Below are 21720 nucleotides of genomic sequence, written 5' to 3' on the forward strand. Positions count from 1 at the left end.
TCTGCTCCCCGCCGGGCTTATTATAGGGGGTGGGAAGCAGTCTCTGGCCCCACGCAGTCCCTTTTGCAAAGCAAAGGAGTGTGTGGCGTGGCGTGGCGTGTGTGTGTGTGTGTGTTGTGTGTGTGTTGCGTGTGTGTGTGCATGTGTGTGTGTGCGTGTGTGTGTGCATGTGTGTGTGTGCGTGTGTGTGTGCATGTGTGTGTGTGCGTTCTAGGGAGGAGGATTGGAGGGTGGGATCCTATGACGTTAAAGGCCCCGCCTCCTGGTGTATATAAAGGGTCGCTTGGCGCGCAACGACCCCAAGTAGCAGCTTTGAAGCCTGAGGAACCTAACTCCGGCAGCCCCAGCCCAAGTAGGCTTAACTCAGCCTCACCGAACCCGATCCGGGACTCTCGGCTCCCTGGGCTGTAACCGCTCTCTGGTAAGCCTTGGGGCCCACACGTGGTTCGGAAGGGGGACAGCGAGGGTCTGGGCATACCTAGAATTCTCTGGCAACCATGGCATGCAGTTGCATCAGCGGGACCGTGACCTGTTGCTGGCAAGACCCCTGCCCGGGGAGCCACGGCTCTCATCTTCGCCCCAGCCCCAGACTGTTTCCAGAGGGGGATTATAAGAATCTAGGAGCTGAGTCGGGGGGGCAGCGGGCGGAACCCCTCCTTCTTGCGGAGAGGAGGGGCAGTAATCTAGGGTTGCTTTGGGGCCCCACTCGGGGCGCGTCTCCAAATCTTTAGATACCGAAGCCGCGCCTCAAGGTTGATGCTAGCTGGGCGGGAGGAAGTGGGGGAACATTTGCTTACCCCCCTGGGCGACGGCAGCGCCAGTTACGTGGTGTGGGCTTGTTGAGGAAAGATGGAATCGTGTCGGTGATCACTTTTGATCCGCGGTCGCGCGGTCAGTTCCCCCTCACTCGGAGAGGTCTGGGGGCCATGCCTGTTTTAAGCCCTGGGGAAGAGCTCTGAAAAGGAACGTGGGTATTGGATGTGAGACGGGGAGTCTCCCCAGAGTTGCTGGCCCCTCCTGGGTTGAGTTCTGTTTAATTCCCAAGGAGCCACAGGCCAGGGAACAGAAACGGATTAGGATCCGGGCTCTCTGGGTTTGGGTCTAGGATGAACCCTATAGTTTCCCAGCCAGAAAAAGAAAAGAACTAATATTGGCTGAGCACCTACTAGGTGCCAGCCACTGTACCATAGGGGGCTTTCTCAAGTCTTCTCTGAAATTAATCACTCCGAAAACCTTATGGGGTATTGTAATTTCTACTTAAATACAAAGAAACTGAGGTTAGAGGTAAAGTGACTTGCCTTTGTCCTTTCACTGCCCCCTCCTATCGCTCTCCGTAGCTCCTTTGCTTAGTGGAAGTGAGTCCTGTGATTCACTCTTAGAGCTTGAGGAGAATGAACCCTATTGAAGGGATTTTGTCTTGTTTTTCGCCAGATTCTAGCATCCTCTTCAATTCCAGCTAAAATGCTGTGGCAGGCACTTCGCAGATTTGGTCAAAAGCTGGTTCGAAGACGTGCACTGGAACCTGGCATGGCTGGGACTCGCCTTACCAGATGCCTGAACACTCTGGATTTAGTGGCCCTGGGTGTGGGCAGCACTTTGGGTGCTGGTGTGTACGTCCTGGCTGGTGAGGTAGCCAAAGATAAAGCAGGACCATCCATTGTGATCTGCTTTTTGGTGGCTGCCTTATCTTCTGTGTTGGCTGGGCTGTGCTATGCTGAGTTTGGGGCCCGGGTTCCCCGTTCTGGTTCTGCATATCTCTACAGCTATGTCACCGTGGGTGAACTCTGGGCCTTCACCACTGGCTGGAATCTCATCCTCTCCTATGTCATTGGTGAGACAGTGTGGCAGGGAGGGAACTGCACAGGGAATGGAGGGGATTCGGGTCAGGAGATCTGGGTGGAATGAAGCTGAGTTATTCATCATTCATAGGACTTCAATGTCCCTAATGTGTGTGTTTGTTGGGTGGGGGCTGGGATGGTTGAAGGTGTGGAGGAATTGTTCATTCTATGCATCTTTGTCCTAATTTCCATCATTAAGTGGCTGTTTTTGTCCTAAAGAAGACAGAATAGGTGAAAATGGCAGGGATTTGCATGAGACTAGTATGGGGGAGGGAGGAAAGGAAGGAAAGAATTTGACACCTTGTTTCTCCCTTCTGCTTCTCAGGTACAGCCAGTGTGGCCCGGGCCTGGAGCTCTGCTTTTGACAACCTGATTGGGAACCAAATTTCCCAGACCCTTCAGGGGAGCGTCTCACTGCATGTGCCTCATGTCCTTGCAGGATATCCAGATTTTTTTGCAATGGGCATTGTTTTGTTGCTCACTGGTGAGGTCAAGGGACAGGGATAATGATGGAGGAGGGGGACCTAGCAGCAGGCCTGGATAGGGCTTGATGGAGGTGATAATAGTCGGGGAGAAGAGAAGCTGGGAAGGAAAAGTCTGCCAGACAGAGGCAAGGAGAGAAAACTTGGGCTGAGGACTTTTTTCCCAGGGTCCTGAATGCATTTCTTCCACAGGATTGCTGGCTGTGGGGGCTAGTGAATCGGCCCTGGTTACCAAAGTGTTCACAGGGATGAATCTTTTGGTTCTCGGCTTTGTCATTGTCTCCGGCTTCATTAAGGGGGATCTGCACAACTGGAGGCTCACTGAAGATGACTATGCATTGGCCATGACTGGACCCAATGACACCTATAGGTTAGGAGTTTCACTTTTAGGATCTACAGAGTTGGAAACCTGGTGGGGGGTAGGGGAATATGAGCTAAGGGATTCTGAACTGGGAGTGGGGAGGAATGGAGAACCTGGGCCTTGAAGACCTAGCTAAGTAGTTTGGCATTAGAGAAAAGGTACACACCCTTAACCTTTTCCACCCCTTATTTCACCCTAGCTTGGGCCCTCTGGGATCTGGAGGATTTGTGCCTTTTGGCTTCGAGGGGATTCTCCGTGGAGCAGCTACCTGTTTCTACGCATTTGTCGGTTTCGACTGTATTGCTACCACTGGTAACACAGACATTCCATTCTGTCTGGGGCTTGGGCACAGTGTTACTCAGGCTGCATGCAGACCAGGGGCGGTAGAACAGTGAGCTTGCTTCCCTGATTCAGAATCTTGTGCCCCTTCCTGCAGGGGAAGAGGCCTACAATCCCCAGCGTTCCATCCCCATGGGCATTGTGATCTCGCTGTTCGTCTGCTTTTTGGCATATTTTGGTGTCTCCTCTGCACTCACGCTCATGATGCCTTACTACCAGCTTCAACCTGAGAGCCCCTTGCCTGAGGCATTTCTCCATATTGGATGGGCCCCTGCCCGCTATGTTGTGGCTATTGGCTCACTTTGTGCTCTTTCTACAAGGTCAGTATAAAATGTTTGTTCTCTTCTGCTCTCAGAGTCCCAGGTAGTAGCGGATATCCCTTTGGGCTGTGAGGGAGAGGCAGAGATCCCTTACTTACATAGGCTTAGGAAGAGAGATCCCAGCCAACTCATGGCACTCTGGGCATTCTCCACCCCAGCCTGTTAGGCTCTATGTTCCCCATGCCTCGGGTGATCTACGCGATGGCAGAGGATGGCCTCCTGTTCCATTTCCTTGGTCGGATCCACACTACCACATGCACACCCGTTGTGGCCACTGTGGTCTCCGGCATTATTGCAGGTGAAAAATCCCGTTTCTTCTCCCCATAGTTGTTTCACCAACTCCTTTAACTTTGCTATTCCCCCTGGTCTCTCATTTCTTATTTTCTGCTCCTCAATTTTAGCATTCATGGCATTTATCTTTGAACTCACTGATCTTGTGGACCTCATGTCAATTGGGACCCTGCTTGCTTACTCCTTGGTGGCTATTTGTGTTCTCATCCTCAGGTGAGACTCCCTTCCTCTGTATCCTGTGATTTGGGTTTTTATTCTTGAACCAACTATGGGGATCTGCTCCTCCTTCCTCATTTGCCTTCATTATCCTGGCTGTCTTTGAGAAAGCTGGGTATGCTTTCCTGCCAAAAGTTGTGAGGAAGAAATTTAAGTTACCTTGGAGGAGATAGTAAAATGGTTAAGGGTTGTTCTTAATACTGCCTTACTACTCTTACCTTAGGTATCAGCCTGACCAGGAGATAAAGAATGGGGAAGATGAAGTGGTGTTGGAGGGGGAGAAGATACCTGAAGCAAAGTTCAGTCTACGGGGACTATTTTGCCCATCCAAATCCACCCCCACTCTACTGTCTGGCCAAGTTGTCTATATTTGTTCATCACTTCTTGGTGAGCAGTGGGACTTTCTTCTGGGAGGGCTCTAAGGGTAGCATGATGGGGTGGGAGTGTGTGGCATTTGGTGGCTGAAGTAGAACTACAGAGACTCTTTGGAATGGGGTGCATAACATCTTAACATACTGGTCTTGGGAGTTGGTTTTTGATGTCCCTCAATTTGACCTTCAAGCTCTACTGCTGACTGTCCTATGCCTGGTGCTGACCCAGTGGCCAGTTCCACTGCTTTCTGGAGACCCAGTGTGGATTGCAGTGGTTGTGCTGCTCCTGATGCTCATTGCTGGTGTTACTGGGATCATCTGGAGACAGCCACAGAGCTCTACTTCTCTTCACTTCAAGGTAAATGGCCTCTCTTTTCCCCCACCAAGCTACCTTGGGAGGAATAGGCTCCAGATACCTTGAGGTCTAATAAGGTTCATAAAACCAAACCCAAACCTGTTGCCATCAGGTAAATTCCAACTTATAGCAACCCTATAGGACAGAGTGGGAACCCTGGTGGTGTAGTGGTTAAGTGCTACGGCTGCTAACCATAAAGGTCAGCAGTTCGAATACACCAGGCACTCCTTGGAAACTCTATGGGGCAGTTCTACTCTGTCCTATAGGGTTGCTATGAGTTGGAATCGACTCGACGGCAGTGGGTTTGGCTTTGGTTTTTTAGGTATATGACAGTAGAACTGCCCCATAGGGTTTCCAAGGAGCAGCTGGTGGATTGGAACAGCCAACCTTTTGGTTAGCAGTTGAGCCCTTAACCACTGTGCTACCAGGGCTCCCAACCGTCTCTTCCCTAGTAGGGGTAGGGTAAAGCGTCTCTTTCTAGGTCACCCTGTAGTACTTAGAAGATTTTACTTTGTTCCCAGGTGCCTGCTTTGCCTCTTCTGCCACTAGTGAGCATCTTTGTGAATATTTATCTTATGATGCATATGACAGCTGGCACCTGGGCCCGATTTGCGGTCTGGATGCTGATTGGTAAGTATCCATTGGGATGAGTAGGTCTCTTGGGTGTCCTATCCCAGTTCCCTTCCTTCTTGGTCTCAAGTGGGAGACTTATTAAACTTTCGTATGTTAATACTTCCCACCTCACAGCTACTTTTCCCCACTAGGTTTTGCTATCTACTTTGGCTATGGGATCCGGCACAGCCTGGAAGAGATTAAGAGTGACCAACCCCCGCTCAATCCTAGCACCGAAACTGTAGACCTTGATCTCAGCAGTTCCTCAATTTGACATCATCACACCTGAATGCTGTCTGGTATCCCTACACAATGATGGAGATGCCTCCTGACCCCAGCAGAGCTAGGCCTCCATGGGATATTGGTGGGGGTCATAATACAGCTCTGTATTTACTGGAATGAAGGGTGTCTTTGATGCTTCCTGTCTCCTTTTTTCACTTGTCTACTTTCTGATTATGTCTCTAACTTCTTCTGTAGGGTTGCTATGAGTCGGAATTGACTCGACAGCACTGGGTCTGGGTATAACTTCTTATTGGCTTTAAAACATTATTAAAAGAAAGTAAAAAAGAAACTGTATGTCTTATTCTCTGCTAGCCGAAGATGATGTTAAGTCTGACTTTAAGGGTGAAGAATTTCAGAGGAAGTCACTTGTTTGCTTTTGCTTCAGTCACTACAACACATCTGTTATACCTGTGTGTGCTTCTTGTTGGCTCAGAGTTTGAGGATGGTGATATAAGCAGCTGCCAAGTCTAATCACGATTAAAGGAATGATCTCGAGATACGTTTTCCCCTTGATACACTAAAGGTTAGGTTCTGAATAAATAGACATCAATATTTGTCTCTGAGATTTGAGGGTGAACTCTGATCTCAACATTGGTATTGGTTAGGGCCTACACTGAGACCATTGTCTCCTGTTCCACCCCTTCTAGTTGGACCAGTTCCAGACTCCTACGATTGCTTTGACAACAGAAATTTTGGCTGGGCTGTTTGACACTGTTAGGAAGAGGGGTTGGCAATAGGGGGGTTTGGTAAAAGACTGTATATATGTGTGGATACTGATTGCTGTAGAAGTAGTAGGGGAATGGAGATCAGAGCTGTATTTATTCAACAAACATATGGAGCTCCTATAAAATGCCAGGCCCCATGTTGGGTGATGGCGATACAAACATTAAAACAGTCCCTGCCCTCAAGGAGTTCACGATCTTGTGTGGGAGACAAGGAAGTAAACAAACGACTACAAAACAATGTGATTTGTACCAGGGTAAGGTTATGTGTCAAGTGCCGTAGAAGCACAAAGGACATGCTTGTCCTGAGTCTAGAGTAGGTACTTATGAAATGAATGACTTGTCTATCGTGGACATCGTGCACAAAGTCATGGAAGTGTGAAAAAGTATATGTATTTGAGACATGGCATATAGTTTAATGTGGCTTGAGGGTAACATATGGGGTAGTGGTGAAAGATAACAGACTCTTATTGGCCTTATATGCCCTACCAAGGAATTCAGACATAAATGATGTGTGGGGAAAGGGCTGGGGGAAGGTGGGAGTCACTGAAGGATTATATGGAGGACAATGATTAGATTTATCAATAAGGCAGCAGCATAGAAGATGGCTTGGAAGAGGGTGGAGGAAGATAGGTCAGGGAGATAATAGCTACTAGCATTTACTATTTACTATATGCCAAATACTTTTTTATATGCCAAATACTTCGCATACAGTCTCATTTAGTCCTTTAAATAACCCTATGAAATTTTTTTCTTTAAGATAATTATTTTTTATAGGTGACGTCTTAGTTATCTAGTGCTGCTATAACAGAAAAACTACAAGTGGACGGCTTTAACAAACAGGAATTTATTTCCTCACAGTTTAGGAGGTTAAAAGTCCAAACTCATGGAGCAGGCTCTAGGGGAAGGCTTTCTGTCTTTGTTGGCTGTGGAAGAAGGTCCTTAGTTCTTCAGCTTGTTTCCTGGTTTCTTGGAGATCTCCATGCAGCTTGGCAGAAATCTTCCCCCATCTCTGCTTACTAGCTTGCTTGTTTAATCTCTTTTATAGCTCAAAAGAAATCGACTCAAGATACACCGTATACTATGTAATCCCATCTCATTAACATAACAAAGACCACAGGCATAGAGGCTAGGATTTACAACACGTATTTTGGGGGACAAAATTCAATCCATAGTATTCCACCCTTTGGCTCCCAAAATTCATGGCTTTCCCACACGCAAAAGACATTCACCCCATCACATCATCCCAAAAGCCTTAAATCAACTTCAAGTCTAAAATATCTTCTGAGTCATCTAAATCAAGTAGGGGTGAGATTTTAGGTGTATTACATGCTGGGACAAAATTCCTCTTTATCTGTGAACCTGTGAAATCTAGGCTACAAGTTATCTGTTTCCAAAGAACAATGGTGGAACAGGCACAGTAGACATTTCCAATACAAATGGGAGAAATTGGAGGGAAAGAAGGGATAACTGGCACCAAACAGTCCAAAACCCAGCAGAACAAACTACACTGGCTCTCAAGGCTTAAAAATAATCCTCTGGTCTCTGAGACAACCTGAGCAATGGCCCTGCCCTCCAGACTCTGAGTGTTGGCCATGTCCTCTAGGTTCTGGGTGGAGGCTCCTTGGCCCCGGGCTTCAGCGTCACCTTTGAGGCCCACTGGGATGGGAACTCTGCTCCCTCGGCCTTAGTCAGTCCCATTCTCCTAGGATGAGTGATGACACCATCCCCTTGGCCCCAGAAGGCCCTGTTCTTCTGCCCATTGGGCATGACAGCTGTGCCCGCCAGCTTTGGGCAGTGGCCCCATTCTGCTGGCACACCTTAACAGCAGCCCCACATTCCAAAACTGAGTTGGTAAAGGTCCAACTCTTTGAAACCTAGGAGGCTGTGGCCCACCCCTTTGAAACTAAGAAGGCTCTGCTTCCTGTGCTCCTTCCAACAGTTCTGCTGATCTCTGAGCTGTTCCAGGAATGGTCCTTTCCTTGGAGGACAACAGATGTAGCTCCTTTGGTCTGTTTCCTGCCTGTAGAATTCCATGAGACAGAGAGTGTCCTATCCTTTCATTCTTTTTCTGTCCCCTTCAGTCTAAGCTGATGGGTTTTCTGCTGTGGTAGTTGGTTAGAATCACCAGTCACAGGCTTAATCTCTTTCACAAAAGATTGGGTAGTCATGTCCTTGGTGAACATTCTAGGACACGCATCCTTAGGTTGTACAACAGAATTTTCCAAATCTTTTTAAGCCCTTAAATCAACTTCAAGTCCAAAATATCATCTTCTGAATCACATAAATTAAATACGTGCGAGGCTTTAGGTGTATTCCATCCTGGGACAAAATCCTTCTTCATCTGTGAACCTGTGAAATCTAGATTACAAGTTATCTGTTTCCACAGAACAGTCCATCTCCTCTTGCATTTTACTATAAGTGACAAGGAGAAACCAAGTGGACCCTTTAAGATCTGGCTTAGAAATCTCATCAGCAGATATCCAAGTTCATCACTTACAAGTTCTACCTTCCACCAAACATGTGAACATAATACAACTTTTTTGTCATTGCATAAAAAGCATCACTCTTCCTCCACTGTCCAATCATATGTTCATTTTTTTTTTTTTAAAGCCTCACCATAAACACATTGAATGGCCACATTTCTAGCAACATTTGCTGCTGGCACCATATGTATTCTCTAAGATGATAGAGACTTTCTCTATAGCTCTCCTTGCTTCCTTCTGAGCCCTCACCAGAATGCCTTTGAAAGCCATAATTCTACCAACAGTCTCTCCAAGGCAATCTAGGCTTTTACTCTTAAAAAAAAATTTTTTTTAAGGCACCTTAAAACTCTTCCAGCTTCTACTCATTACCCAACTTCAAAACCACTTCCACATTTTAAGCGTTTGTTAGAGCAGCTCCCTACTCCTGCTACCAAATGTTTTAGGTTGGGTTCTCTAGAAAAGCAAAACCAATGAAGTGTATATATGTAAAGATGTATCTCAAGGAAATGGCTTATGTGGTTATCGAGGCTGGCAAGTCCCAAATCCATGAGTCAGGCATTGGACTGAGGTTTTCTCCTGACTCACGTGGTTGTAGGTGCTGATGAATCTCACATTGATAGGTCAGATGACAGGTGGCTGGCCCATGGGGTTGTGGAGGCCGGCAAATCCCAGAATCAGCAGGTCAGACAGCAGGATGCTGACTGAAGTCTCAAGAACTGGAGGTCAGATGATGACGAGCTGGATGCAGGATCCAGAATAAGCGCAAGCTTTGCCAGAGTGTCCATATATTGGATGTAGGTCACAACCTCAAGGAAACTCCCTTTACATCAGATACTTGAGTAAGGCGGTGACTTGAGTCAGGGTGTGACCTGAGTCAGGGTGTGACTTGAGTCAGGGTGTGACTTGAAGTATGACTCAAGATATAGCCCACATTAATCCTCCCTCATTAACATATAGAGTTTAGGATTTACAATACATAAAATAGAGGATAATTAAACAGTACCAAAATGGAGGACAATTACACAATACTGGGAATCATGGCCTAGTCAAGTTCACACATAACATTAACCATCCCAGATAAGGAAACAAGTTTTGAGTAAGAAATGTGCTCAAGGCCATATAGCTTGGAATGATCAAGGCCAGGATACAAACTCAGTTCTTTTCTGACTCTGCAGCCTGTACTCTAACCACTGTGCAAATTTGCTAGTAGTAATTAGATAGGAGGGCATTACCGTCATTTGGGAAAATATTTCAGGGATCTTTGGTCAGTTGTTTTTGAAGGCAAGAAAGAAGTGGATGTTAGATTTCTGGGTGAAAGTTCTAGGTAAATGATCAAATTAATAGTCAAGAGAGAGCATAACAGGAAACACATATTTGGGGAAAGATGAATTCAGTTTCAGATATTCTGAGTTTATAGAAATATAAACTGACTTTATAAAAATATAAATATCACACATACATACACAAGTTTAGCTTCATATAGGTGAAGACATATAGCAGATAATTGGAACTTGGAGCTAGGATAGAGGTCTGTGCTAGAGCTATAGATTCAGGAGTCATCAACTCAGAGGACATAGACGAGTATGTGATAGAAGTTGCTTAGGGCTAAAGATTGCCTGGGGAAAAAATAAAAACAAAAGAAAAAATTTTGCAGCACAAATTATATAATTTCCTTTACATATAAAGAGCCTTTATAAATCAATAAGAGAGAGACTAACGACCTGATAGAAAAAAGAGTAAAGGACACAAACAATTTTCAAAAAAAGAATATAAAACACCAACAAATGTAAGAAAAGATGCTCAACATTACTCCTTAAAGAAATGTAAGTCAAAATAGCCATGAGATCTAATTTTTCACCTTATGGATTTGGAAAACAAATTTAAATGACTCAGTGTTGGCAAAAGTGAGGGAGAAGAGGCAGTCTCATGCATGATGGGGATACAGATTCTTGTAACTTTTGTGGAGGGCATTTGAAACTATCAGAATTAAAAACACGTTCCTTTTGATCTGACAATTCCACTTATAGAAATTTTATAAAAATTTACGTATGTGTAAGGATGTTTCCCCATTCGTCCATCAGTTTGCTGTACTGTGGTGGCTTGAGTGTTGCTGTGATGCTGGAAGCTATGCTACTGGTATTTCAAATACCAGCACGGTCATCCATGGTGGACAATTTTCAGCAGACCTTTGAGACTAAGACAGACTAGGAAGAAGGACCTGGTGGTTTACCTCTGAAAAACTGGCCAGTGAAAATCCTATGAACAGCAGTGGGACATTGTCTTGTATCTTGTCTGAAGATGAGCCCCTCAGGTTGGAAGACACTCAGAATACCAATGGGAAAGAGCTGCCTCCTCAAAGTAGAGTCAACTTTAATTATGTGGATGCAGTCAAGCTTTCAGGACCTTCATTTGCTGGTGTGGCACTACTGCAAACATCCATTAATAATCGGAATACAGGATGTACAAAATATGAATCTAGGAAAATTGGAAATCATCAAAAATGAAATGGGGAGGTGGACCAAGATGGTGGAATAGACAGACGCTTCCGGTGGGCCCTCTTTTACAACAAAGACCCAAAAAAAACAAGTGAAATGAGTATATTTGTTACAAGCTAGGAGCTCTGAGCATCAAAGGCAAGCTTAGACAATGAACTGAGGGGCAGGGGGAGGAAGGAGACCATTCAGAAGTGGAGAGGAGTTACCAGACCTGAATCACGGGGAGCCCTCAGGCACCATTCCCGGAGCAGAGGCTGCAGCGGTGGGGGGCTGGTCCTAGCGTTGGGCCGCAGTATCCTCAGGGAGAAGCAGCCAGCCGCACAGTCCACTCACACCTCCAGAACCTGAGGAGAAGGGCGCTCTCGGCAAAAGCTAAGTACTTGCGTACATTTTACCACGCACCCCCCCCCCCCGCCCCCAAGCTGGCTGCAGCGGCTGAATCCCTGGGCCTGAGATAAGCCCTGTTGATCACCTAGAGCCATCCTCCCGGCCTTGGGGAAGGAAAAAAATTGCAACTGGGGGGAAAAGACAATTTGCTAGCTCCATTAACCAGGGGGGGCTCAGGACAGAAGCGGCTCCTGTCCAGACATAAACCCTCCATGGGCCTTGAACACGATTCCCTTCTGCATGGACCTGTGTGTGCCTATTTCAGGAGAATAGACCCTTGTTGGCAAACTCCAACCACTTCAGCAGTGCGGTAGAGAGGAGGGTGTTTGACGTTTGACATTGCTTTGCCTATTAAACAAGGTCCTTACCTACCCACATCAGGGACCTAAGGACTGGTAGCTCCACTCAGGTCACCCAGCCGCCCGCAACAGAGGTCCAAAGATAACTGGTACCTTCCAGTTCTTACAACCAAAAACTTTGGGTGCCCATGGTCAGTCTGCAGAACCCACCCACCAGCACGCTCTAGGGAACAGGGATGCGTTTTCCTCAGAGACACTTGGGGGTCAGTTCTCAGCCCCCTGCCTTGTTCAGAGTGTGACCCCCTGCTGCAATCAAATACTGGCATATACACCAATCACCACTGCCCATCTAAGACTGTAGGACAGAGCCTGTACCACATACTTGATGATCAGCTACCTGGAAACCTGAGCTGAATTCATACAAGAAAACTGAATGGACTCCTAGACTGATATACCTGATAACACTTCTAACCAGCTGGGGACAGGACATCAAAGCTCCAAAGGTGAAAATGATCAAGCTAGCTCACTCAAGCAAAACATAGGGGTATACCAAAACAAAACAAAGCAAGCAGCTATGACACAGTAAGCAAGCATAAACTAATACAATAACTTGTAGATGGCTCAGAGACAACAGTCAATATCAAGTCACATAAAGAAACAGACCATGATCACCTCAACGGGCTCTCAAAACAAAGAATCCAGGGATCTTCTAGATGAAAGTGCATTCCTGGAATTATCAGATGCAGAATACAAGAGTTTAATATACAGAACCCTTCAAGACATCAGGAAGGAAATGAGACAATACGTAGAACAAGCCAAGGAACACACAGATAAAGCTTTTGAAGAAATTAGAAAGATTATTCAGGAACATAATGAAAAGTTTAATAAGCTGGAAAAATCCGTAGACAGGCAACAATCAGAAATTCAGAAGATTAACAATAAAATTACAGAAGTAGACAACTCAATAGGAAGCCAGAGGAGCAGAATTGAGCAAGTAGAAGCTAGAATTTCTGAACTCAAAGATAAGTCACTTGGCACTAAAATATTTGAAGAAAAATCAGATAAAAGAATTTCAAGAAATGAAGAAACCTCAAGAATCACGTGGGACACAATCAAGAGAAATAACCTATGAGTGACTGGAGTACCAGAACAGGGAAGGATAACAGAAAATACAGAGAAAATTCTTGAAGATTTGTTGGCAGAAAACTGCCCTGATATTGTGAAAGATGAGAAGATATCTATCAAAGATGCTCATCAAACTCCACATGAGGTAGATCTGAAAAGAAAGTCACCAAGACATATTATAATCAAACTTGCCAAAACCAAAGATAAAGAGAGAATTATAAGCACAGCAAGGGATAAATGAAAAGTCACCAACAAAGGACAGCCAATAAGAATAAGCGTGGACTACTCAGCAGAGACCTTGCAGACAAGAAGGCAATGGGATGATATACTTAAAAAATTGAAGGAAAAAAATTGCCTGCCAAGAGTCATATATCCATCAAAACTATCTCTTAAATATGAAGGTGAAATTAAGACATTTCCAGATAAACACAAGTTTAGGGAATTCGTAAAAACCAAACCCAAACTACAAGAAGTAATAAAGGGAGTTCTTTGGTAAGAAAATCAATAATATCAGGTATCAACCCAAGACTAGAACACTGGGCAGAGCAACCAGAAGTCAACCCAGACAGGGAAATCAAAAAAAACAAAGCAAGATTATAAAAAAAAAAAAAAAGCTGAAAACAGGTTAACAGTGATGTTATTGCATAAAAGAAGACAACATTAGAATAATAAAGAGGGACTAAGAAATGTAATCATACACCGTCCATATGGAGAGGAAGATACAGCGATACAAAGAAATAAAAGCTAGGTTTAAATTTAAATTTAGAAAAATAGGGGTAAACAATAAGGTAGCCACAAGAGAGACAAACTATCCTACTAATCAAAATAAAGTACAAGAAAAAAATAGAGACTCATCAGAAACAAAATCACCACCAGCAAATATGAGGAAAGGACAATATGTAAAGATAATCTATTCAGCACATAAAATTAAGTGGGAAAAAGAAGCTGTCAACAACACACACAAAAAGACATCAAAATGATAGCATTAAATTCATACCCTGAATGTAAATGGACTAAATGCACCAATAAGGAGACAGAGAGTGGCAGAATGGATAAAAAACAAGATCCGTCTATATGCTGCCTATAAGAGACACACCTTAGACTTAGAGACACAAACTAAAACTCAAAGGATGGAAAAAAATATATCAAGCAAACAACAATCAAAAAAGAGCAGAAGTGGCAATAACTGGGAGTGTGTAGCAAGGTGTATATGGGTTTTTGTGTGAGAGACTGTTTTGATTTGTAAAGCACAATAAAAATTATTTAAAAAATGAAATGGGTGCATAAAGATTGATACCCTAGGCATTAGTGAGCTCAAATGGACCGGTATTGGCCCATTTTGAATGACAATCATTCGGTCTACGATGCAGGAAATTACAAATTGAAGATGAACGGCTTCACATTCATTGTCAAAACAACATTTTAAGATCTATCCTGAAGTACAACACTGTCAGTGATAAGATAATAATATGCTTACATGAAAGACCAGCTATTATGACTATTATTCAAATTTACCCACCAACCACTAATGCCAAAGATGAGGAAATTGAAAACTTTTACCAACTTCTGCAGTCTGAAATTGATGAAACATGCAATCAAGATGCATTCATAATTACTGGTGATTGGAATGTGGAAGTTGGAAACAAAGGAGAAGAATCAGTAGATGGAAAATGTGGCCTTGGTGATAGAAATGACCCTGGAGATCGCATGATAGAATTTTTCAAGACCAACGAGGTCTTCATTTCAAATACCTTTATTGAACAACATGAACGGTGACTATACACGTGGACCTCACCAGATGGCATACACAGCAATCAAAGAGACTCCATGTGTGGAAAAAGACGATGGAGAAGCTCAATATCATCGTTCAAAACAAACCCTGGGGTCAACTGCAGAACAGACCATCAACTGCTCATATGCAAGTTGAAGTTGAAGAAAATTAAAACAAGTCCGTGACAGCCAAAATACCACCTTGAGTACATCCAACCTGAATTTAGAGACCATCTCAAGAATTGATTTGATACATTGAACACTAATGACTGAAGAATAGACAAATCGTGGGTTGACATCATAAACGAAGAAAGTAAAAGATCATTAAAAAGACAGTAAAGAAAGAAAAGACCAAAATGGATGTCAGAAGAGACTCTGAAACTTGCTCTTGAATACGGAGTAGCTAAAATGAACCAGAAGAAATGATGAAGTAAAAGAACTGAACAGAAGATTTCAAAAGGTGGCTTGAGAAGACAAAGTAAAGTATTATAAGGAAATGTGCAAAGGTCCAGAGTTAGAAAACCAAAAGGAAACAACACACTCGGCATTTCTCAAGCTGAAAGAACTGAAGAAAAAATTCAAGCCTCAAGTTGCAATTCTGAAGGATTCTATGGGCCAAATACTGAACAATACAGGAAGCATCAAAAAAGGTGGAAGGAATACAGAGAGTCACAGTATCTAAAAGAGTTGGTCGACATTCAACCATTTCAGGAGGTAGCATATGATCAAGAACTGATGATACTGAAGGAAGAAGTCCAAACTGCACTGAAGGCATTGGCGAAAAACAAGGCTCCAGGTATTGATGGAATACCAACTGAGATGTTTCAAAAAACGGATGCAGCGCTGGAAGTGCTCACTCGTCTATGCCAAGAAATTTGGAAGACAGCTTCCTGGCCAACTGACTGAAAGAGATCCATATTTGTGTCCACTTCGAAGAAAGATGATCCAACAGAATGCATTATAAAACAATATCGTTAATACCGTATGTAAGTAACATTTTGCTGAAGATCATTCAAAAGTGGTTGCAGCAGTACATCAACAGAGAACTGCCAGAAGTTCAAGCCGGATTCAGAGGAGGACATGGAATAAGGGATATCACTGCTGATGTCAGGTGCATCTTCACTGAAAGCAGAGAAAACCAGAAAGATGTTTGCCTGTGTTTTATTTTCTATGCAAAGGCATTTGACTGTGTGGATCGTAACAATTATGGATAACGTTGTGAAGAATGGGAATTCCAGAACCCTTAATTGTGTTCATGAGGAACCTGTATATAGACCAAAGGGCAGGAGATCAAACAGAACAAGGGGATTCTGCATGATTTAAAGTTAGGAAAGGTGTGCATCAGGGTTGCATACTTTCACCATACTTATTCAATCTGTATGCTGAGCAAATAATCTGAGAAGCTGAACTATATGAAGAACGTGGCAGTAGGATCGGAGGGAGACTCATTAACAACCTGGGGTATGCAGGTGAGAGAACCTCGCTTGCTGAAAGTGCAGAGGCATTGAAGCACTTTCTAGTGAAGATCAAAGACCACAGCCTTCAGTAAAGATTGCATCTCAACATAAGTAAAATAAAAATCTTCACAACTGGACCAATAAGCAACATCTTGATGAACAGAGAAAGTATTGATTCTGTCAAGGATTTCATTTTTCTTGAATCCACAATCAATGCCCATAGAAGCAGCAGTCAGGAAATCAAAGACGTATTGCACTGGGCAAATGTGATAGAAAAGACCACTTTAAAATGTTAAAAAGCAAAGATACCACTTTGTGGACTAGGGTATTTTCAATCATTTCACGTGCATGGGAAAGCTGGACAATGAATAAGGAAGACCAAACAAGAATTGATGCCTTTGAATTACGGTGTTGGTGAAAAATATTGACTATAACATGGGCTGCCAGAAGAACGAACAAATCTGTCTTGGAGGAAGCACAGTCAGACTGCTCCTTAGAAGTGAGGATGCTGAGACTTCGTCTCATGTACTTTGGACATGTTATCAGCAGGGACCAGTCCCTGGGGAAGGACATCATGCTTGGTAAAGTAGGGGGTCAGCGAAAAAGAGAAGACGCTCAATGAGATGGATTGACTCAGTGGCGGCAACAGTGGGCTTAATCATAACAATTGTGAGGATGGTGCAGGATATAGGGTCTCTATGAGTCAGAAGTGACTCTAAGGCATCTAACAACAACAACAACAAAAACAAGGATGTTTACTATGTTATTTATAATAACACTTGGAAGCTACCTCACTGAGGAATTAAGTTGCATTAATTCTGTGGTATGCTTGTGCTGCCATTAATAAGAATGAAATAGAATTCTGTGTGCCAATAGGTGATATGGCAATATCTTCAAAATAAAAAACAAAACAAAATGAAAGAAACAGCAACAACAATAAAAGCAAAGTGCATAACATTTGTGCAAAAGAACAAAAAAAACAAACCAAACCTGTTGCTGTTCAGTTGATTCCGACTCATAGCTACCCTGTACGACAGAGCTGAACTGCCCCATAGGGTTTCCAAAGAGTGGTAGTGGATTCGAAATGCCACCCTTTTGCTTAGCAGCCGTAGCTGTAACCAGAGCTCAGAAAAAACAAAACAGGATGTAATTATATATAATTTTTTTCCTGGGAAAATATGCAAGAAAGGCTTCTCTTCTGTACTTTCTCAATTTTTTACCAGATAGAAGCATTACTTTTCTCATTCCTTTTATAATCATCATAATAAAAAATTGGGGGACATTAACGTTTAAGGGAGAGTGGAGGAGGAGGACTCAGTGAAAGGAATGGAGAAGGAATGACTGAAGAGATAGGAGAGTGGTGTGGAAATCTGGGGAGCACAGAACTTTTTAGGAACAGCCTACAATGCCAAATGCTGCCTAGAGAACCAAATTAAATAAGGCCAGAAAAGGGCTCATTGGTTTTGTCCATTAGAAGGTAACTGATGATCATTTCAAGTCCAGTTTCAGTTAGGCAGTGGAGGTGCAAGCCATATTGCAGTGGGTTGAGTGAAAGGAGTAAGGCAGTGGGCACAGTGGCGATAGGCTAGCATTTGAGGCAGTAGGTGGAAGGAGTGGAAAGAGAGCTTTTTGCTTGTTTTTTTTAAGATAGGAAATTCTTGGGTTTATATGCTTATGGAAAATTGTCAATGGAGAGAGTGAATACTGGGACTATTTTTTAAATAAACCATTTGTGAAGGAGGGCATGGTTCTGTGATTTGGTTCTTTAGTCTTTTTTTCATTCAATGCAGTGTTTCCCAGACTTTAGACACCTGAGTATAACCTTCACGAATTTTGCTCTATTTGTGTAATTCCTGTACTGAATATTAAAAAAAATCAACTCCTGACGTATTTGAGTATTTTAAAAAATCAACTCCTCACTTTCTTTTTTAACTTAAGCACATTTATTTGAAAAATAAAACATTTTACCACCATCATAAATGGAAAATAAAGTATTTTTCAAATACAGCCAGCCCACCATATCCACGGGTCCTGCATCCATGGATTCAACCAACCACAGATCAAAGATATTGGAGGGGGGGAATGTTCCAAAAAAGCAAAACTGGAATTTGCCACATTGCACTGAATCCACGTGAATGAAATGACGTGTAGACATACCCTGCTGTAGCCTTCCCCCACTTCACATATCCTCAGTCTCTCTCCAGCACTCGTTGTTTGAGCATTGTTAGCACTGGCCTTGTCATTATTCCCTAAACAATACAGTAAAAAAAAATACAGTACTGTATAAAAATTACTTATACGGTATTTACGTTTTATTAGGTATTGTAAGTAATCTAAGGATGATTTAAAGTATACAGAAGGATGCGCATAGGTTACATGCAAATACTAAGCCATTTTATATAAGGGACTTAAGCATCCTCGGATTTTGGTATCCACAGGGGTCTTGGAACAAATCACTTGTGGATGCTGAGGGACAACGGTACATATTAAAATAAACATACAACTATTAAAAAATATTTGGCTATGTACTACCTAAAATAGTCATACATATCACGCTTTGGAAACACTTGGGTGGTTAACAGAGTGAATAATCCCTGTAAGGCGCTATGCTTGAGAATGGAGTAGAAAATTGCTTTGCCCGTTGCCATGTGGTCGATTCCAATTCATAGCGACTCTATAGGACAGAGTAGAAGTGCTCCATAAAGTTTCCAAGGAGTGCCTGGTGGATTTGAACTGCTGACCTTTTGGCTAGCAGCCATAGATAGCACTTAATCACTACACCACCAGGGTTTCTGAAAACTGCTTTAGGCATGGTTTAATCTTGATCACCTCAAGGAGACAGAGATGAAATTGACCCCAAAAAGTACAAAGACACAAAGTAGAAAATAATAACTGTCCTAAGGGAGGTATGAATGAAGTACCATGAGAATTCACAGGAGGTAATTCTGGCAGGATATTACGGCAAGGCTTCATGGAGGGTGAAGCTTTCAAGCTGGATTTAAAAGACAGGTAAACACTGTAATTTCAGAAATGGGGAGAGGGCATTTGCAGGAGGAGGGAACATTGTATGCAAAGGCAAGGAGATGGGACAGTTTGTAATTCAGTTTGCCTAGAGCCTAGGATTTTGAAGGGGTGAAGTGGAAAAACAAGGCAGAAAAGATAGGTTGGGGTCAGACCCTTAAAGGCCATTAATTTCAGGGCCTGGAACTGACGAGCGAGAAGTGTGTGATGAGAGTGATATAATATGTGGAGGGAGTGATTCTGTGTTTGTTTCAATGAATTCCTCCTCAGCCACCCGGTCACATGATCATGCCCTAGCTCTTAAAAAAAAACCATCCCTAAAATCATTAATTCAAACATCAAGTTCTCTATCCACTTCACAAGCTTCCCTGACTCACCTGTTCAAGTGACCCCCCCTTTAACAATTCTTTGACCTCATGAATCCTCCAATTCACTGACTCCTTCCCACACACAGTTTCTCTCTTTTCTTCAGTCTCCTCCAATCTTTGCTTGCTCCCTTTCCCTCTTAAATTCCTGAATTTATTATCATTATCACTCTTTTGCAAATATACTTGACTTCCTTGGCAATACTCTAGAGTTGCCCCTGGAGGAATTAAAACATTCATCTTCTCCATACTTTCATCTGTGCAGTTCAGGAGTGTTGGAGGCAAAACCACAACTGAGCAAGCAGGTTAATGATCATCAAACTCAACTAGGCCCTCAACACTGCTGGGAATTCTCCTTTTCTCTCCAATTCTTCTACTCCCTGAAATAATATTTCCTACCTTATTCACATTCTTGAAATTACTCCCTCCCACTCTACTCTTGACTTTTCCTCACACTTTACTGAAAAAATACATGCCCATCAGATAAAAATTCCCTTATCTTGAACACAAAAGGGTACAACCACTTTGGAAAATGATATGGCGTTTCCTTAAAAAGCTAGATATAGAAATACTATATGATCCAGCAATCCCACTCCTAGGAATATATCCTAGAGAAATAAGTCGTCACACAAATAGACGTATGCACGCCCATGTTCATTGCAGCATTATTCACAATAGCAAAAAGATGGAAACAACCTTAGTGCCCATCAACAGATGAACGGATAAACAAACTATGGTACATACACACAGTGGAGTACTAGCAAGGATAAAGAACAATGATGTATCTGTGAAGCATCTCACAACATGGAAGAATCTGGAGGGCATTATGCTGAGTGAGATAAGTCAATCACAAAAAAGGACCAATATCGTATGAGACCACTACTATAAAAACTCATGAAAAGGTTTACACACAAAAAGAAGCAATCTTTGATGGTTACAAGGGAGGGAAAGGGTGGGGGTGAAAAAACACCAACCAGACAATAGGTAAGTGGTAACTTTGGTGAAGGGTAAGACACAGTACACAATACTGGGGAAGACAGCACAACTTGTACAAGGTAAGGTCATGAAAGCTCCATAGACACATCCAAACTCCCTGAGGGACTGAATTGCTGAGATGGGGGCTCTAGGGACCATGGTCTCGGGGAACATCTAGCTCAGCTGGCATAACATACCTCACAAAGAAAATGTTCTACATTCTGCATTGGTGAGTAGCGTCTGGGGTCTTAAAAGCTTGTGAATGGCCATCTAAGACACTCCACTGGTCTCACCCCTTCAGGAGCAAGGGAGAATGAAGAAAACTAAAGACGTGAGGGAAAGATTAGTCTAAAGGACTAATGGAGCACAACTACTACGGCCTCCACCAGTCTGAGTCTAGTAAACTAGATGGTGCCCGGCTACCACCACTGACTGCTCTGACAGGGATCACAATAGAGGGTCCCGGACAGAGCTGGAGAAAAATGTAGAACAAAATTCTAACTCAAAAAGAAAGACCAGACTTGCTGGCCTGAGAGAGACTGGAGAAACCCTGAGGGTATGGCCCCCAGACACTCTTTCAGCTCAGTAATGAGGTCTCTCCTAAGGTTCACCCTTCAGCCAAAGATTGAGCAGGCCCAGGGAACAAAACAAGACTAAAGGGGTGTACTAGCCCTGGGGCAGGGACTGGAAGGCAGGAGAGAAGAGGAAAGCTGGTAATAGGGAAGCCAAGGTCAAGAAGGGAGAATGTTGACATGTCATGGGGTAGGTAACGAATGTCAGAAAACAATATATGTACTGTTTAATGAGAAACTAGTTTGTTCTGTAAACCTTCATCTAAAGTACAATTAAAAAAAAAAAACTCCCTTGTGTTTCTGTGGGTTTTTTTTTTAATGAAAATAGTTTTGCTTTTTTTTCTATAGATAAAAGTATGCCTTCATTCTAAGAAATTTAAAAACACTGAAAAACATAAAGAAGAATGTAAAAATTCTTCCAAATCCCACCAACCGAAGAAAATCATTGATAGCATTTTCCTAAATATTCTTCCGAACATTTTTGATCATACATGCATACAATTTTATATAAGTGTAACCATACCTTCTCTGTAATTTTTTTTTTCAACTCAACAATATGAAATAGGCATTTTCCAAGTG

The 21720-nt window shown here is 43.1% G+C and overlaps 1 protein-coding gene across 1 annotated transcript; it reads left to right on the top strand.

The window, feature by feature from the left end:
- Positions 1-323: 323 nt before the first annotated feature.
- Positions 324-5712, top strand: SLC7A3 (solute carrier family 7 member 3). Its single transcript, XM_049871672.1, has 12 exons — positions 324-421; positions 1432-1831; positions 2164-2322; positions 2513-2690; positions 2881-2993; positions 3118-3340; positions 3499-3638; positions 3742-3844; positions 4071-4234; positions 4410-4576; positions 5095-5203; positions 5338-5712. Exons 2-12 carry the CDS (start codon positions 1462-1464, stop codon positions 5457-5459), a joined length of 1848 nt encoding a protein of 615 aa, XP_049727629.1. The 5' UTR covers positions 324-421; positions 1432-1461; the 3' UTR covers positions 5460-5712.
- The last annotated feature ends 16008 nt before the right edge of the window (positions 5713-21720 follow it).

This window comes from Elephas maximus, chromosome X (genome assembly GCF_024166365.1).
Source record: "Elephas maximus indicus isolate mEleMax1 chromosome X, mEleMax1 primary haplotype, whole genome shotgun sequence".
In the NCBI taxonomy this organism is placed as follows: domain Eukaryota; kingdom Metazoa; phylum Chordata; class Mammalia; order Proboscidea; family Elephantidae; genus Elephas; species Elephas maximus.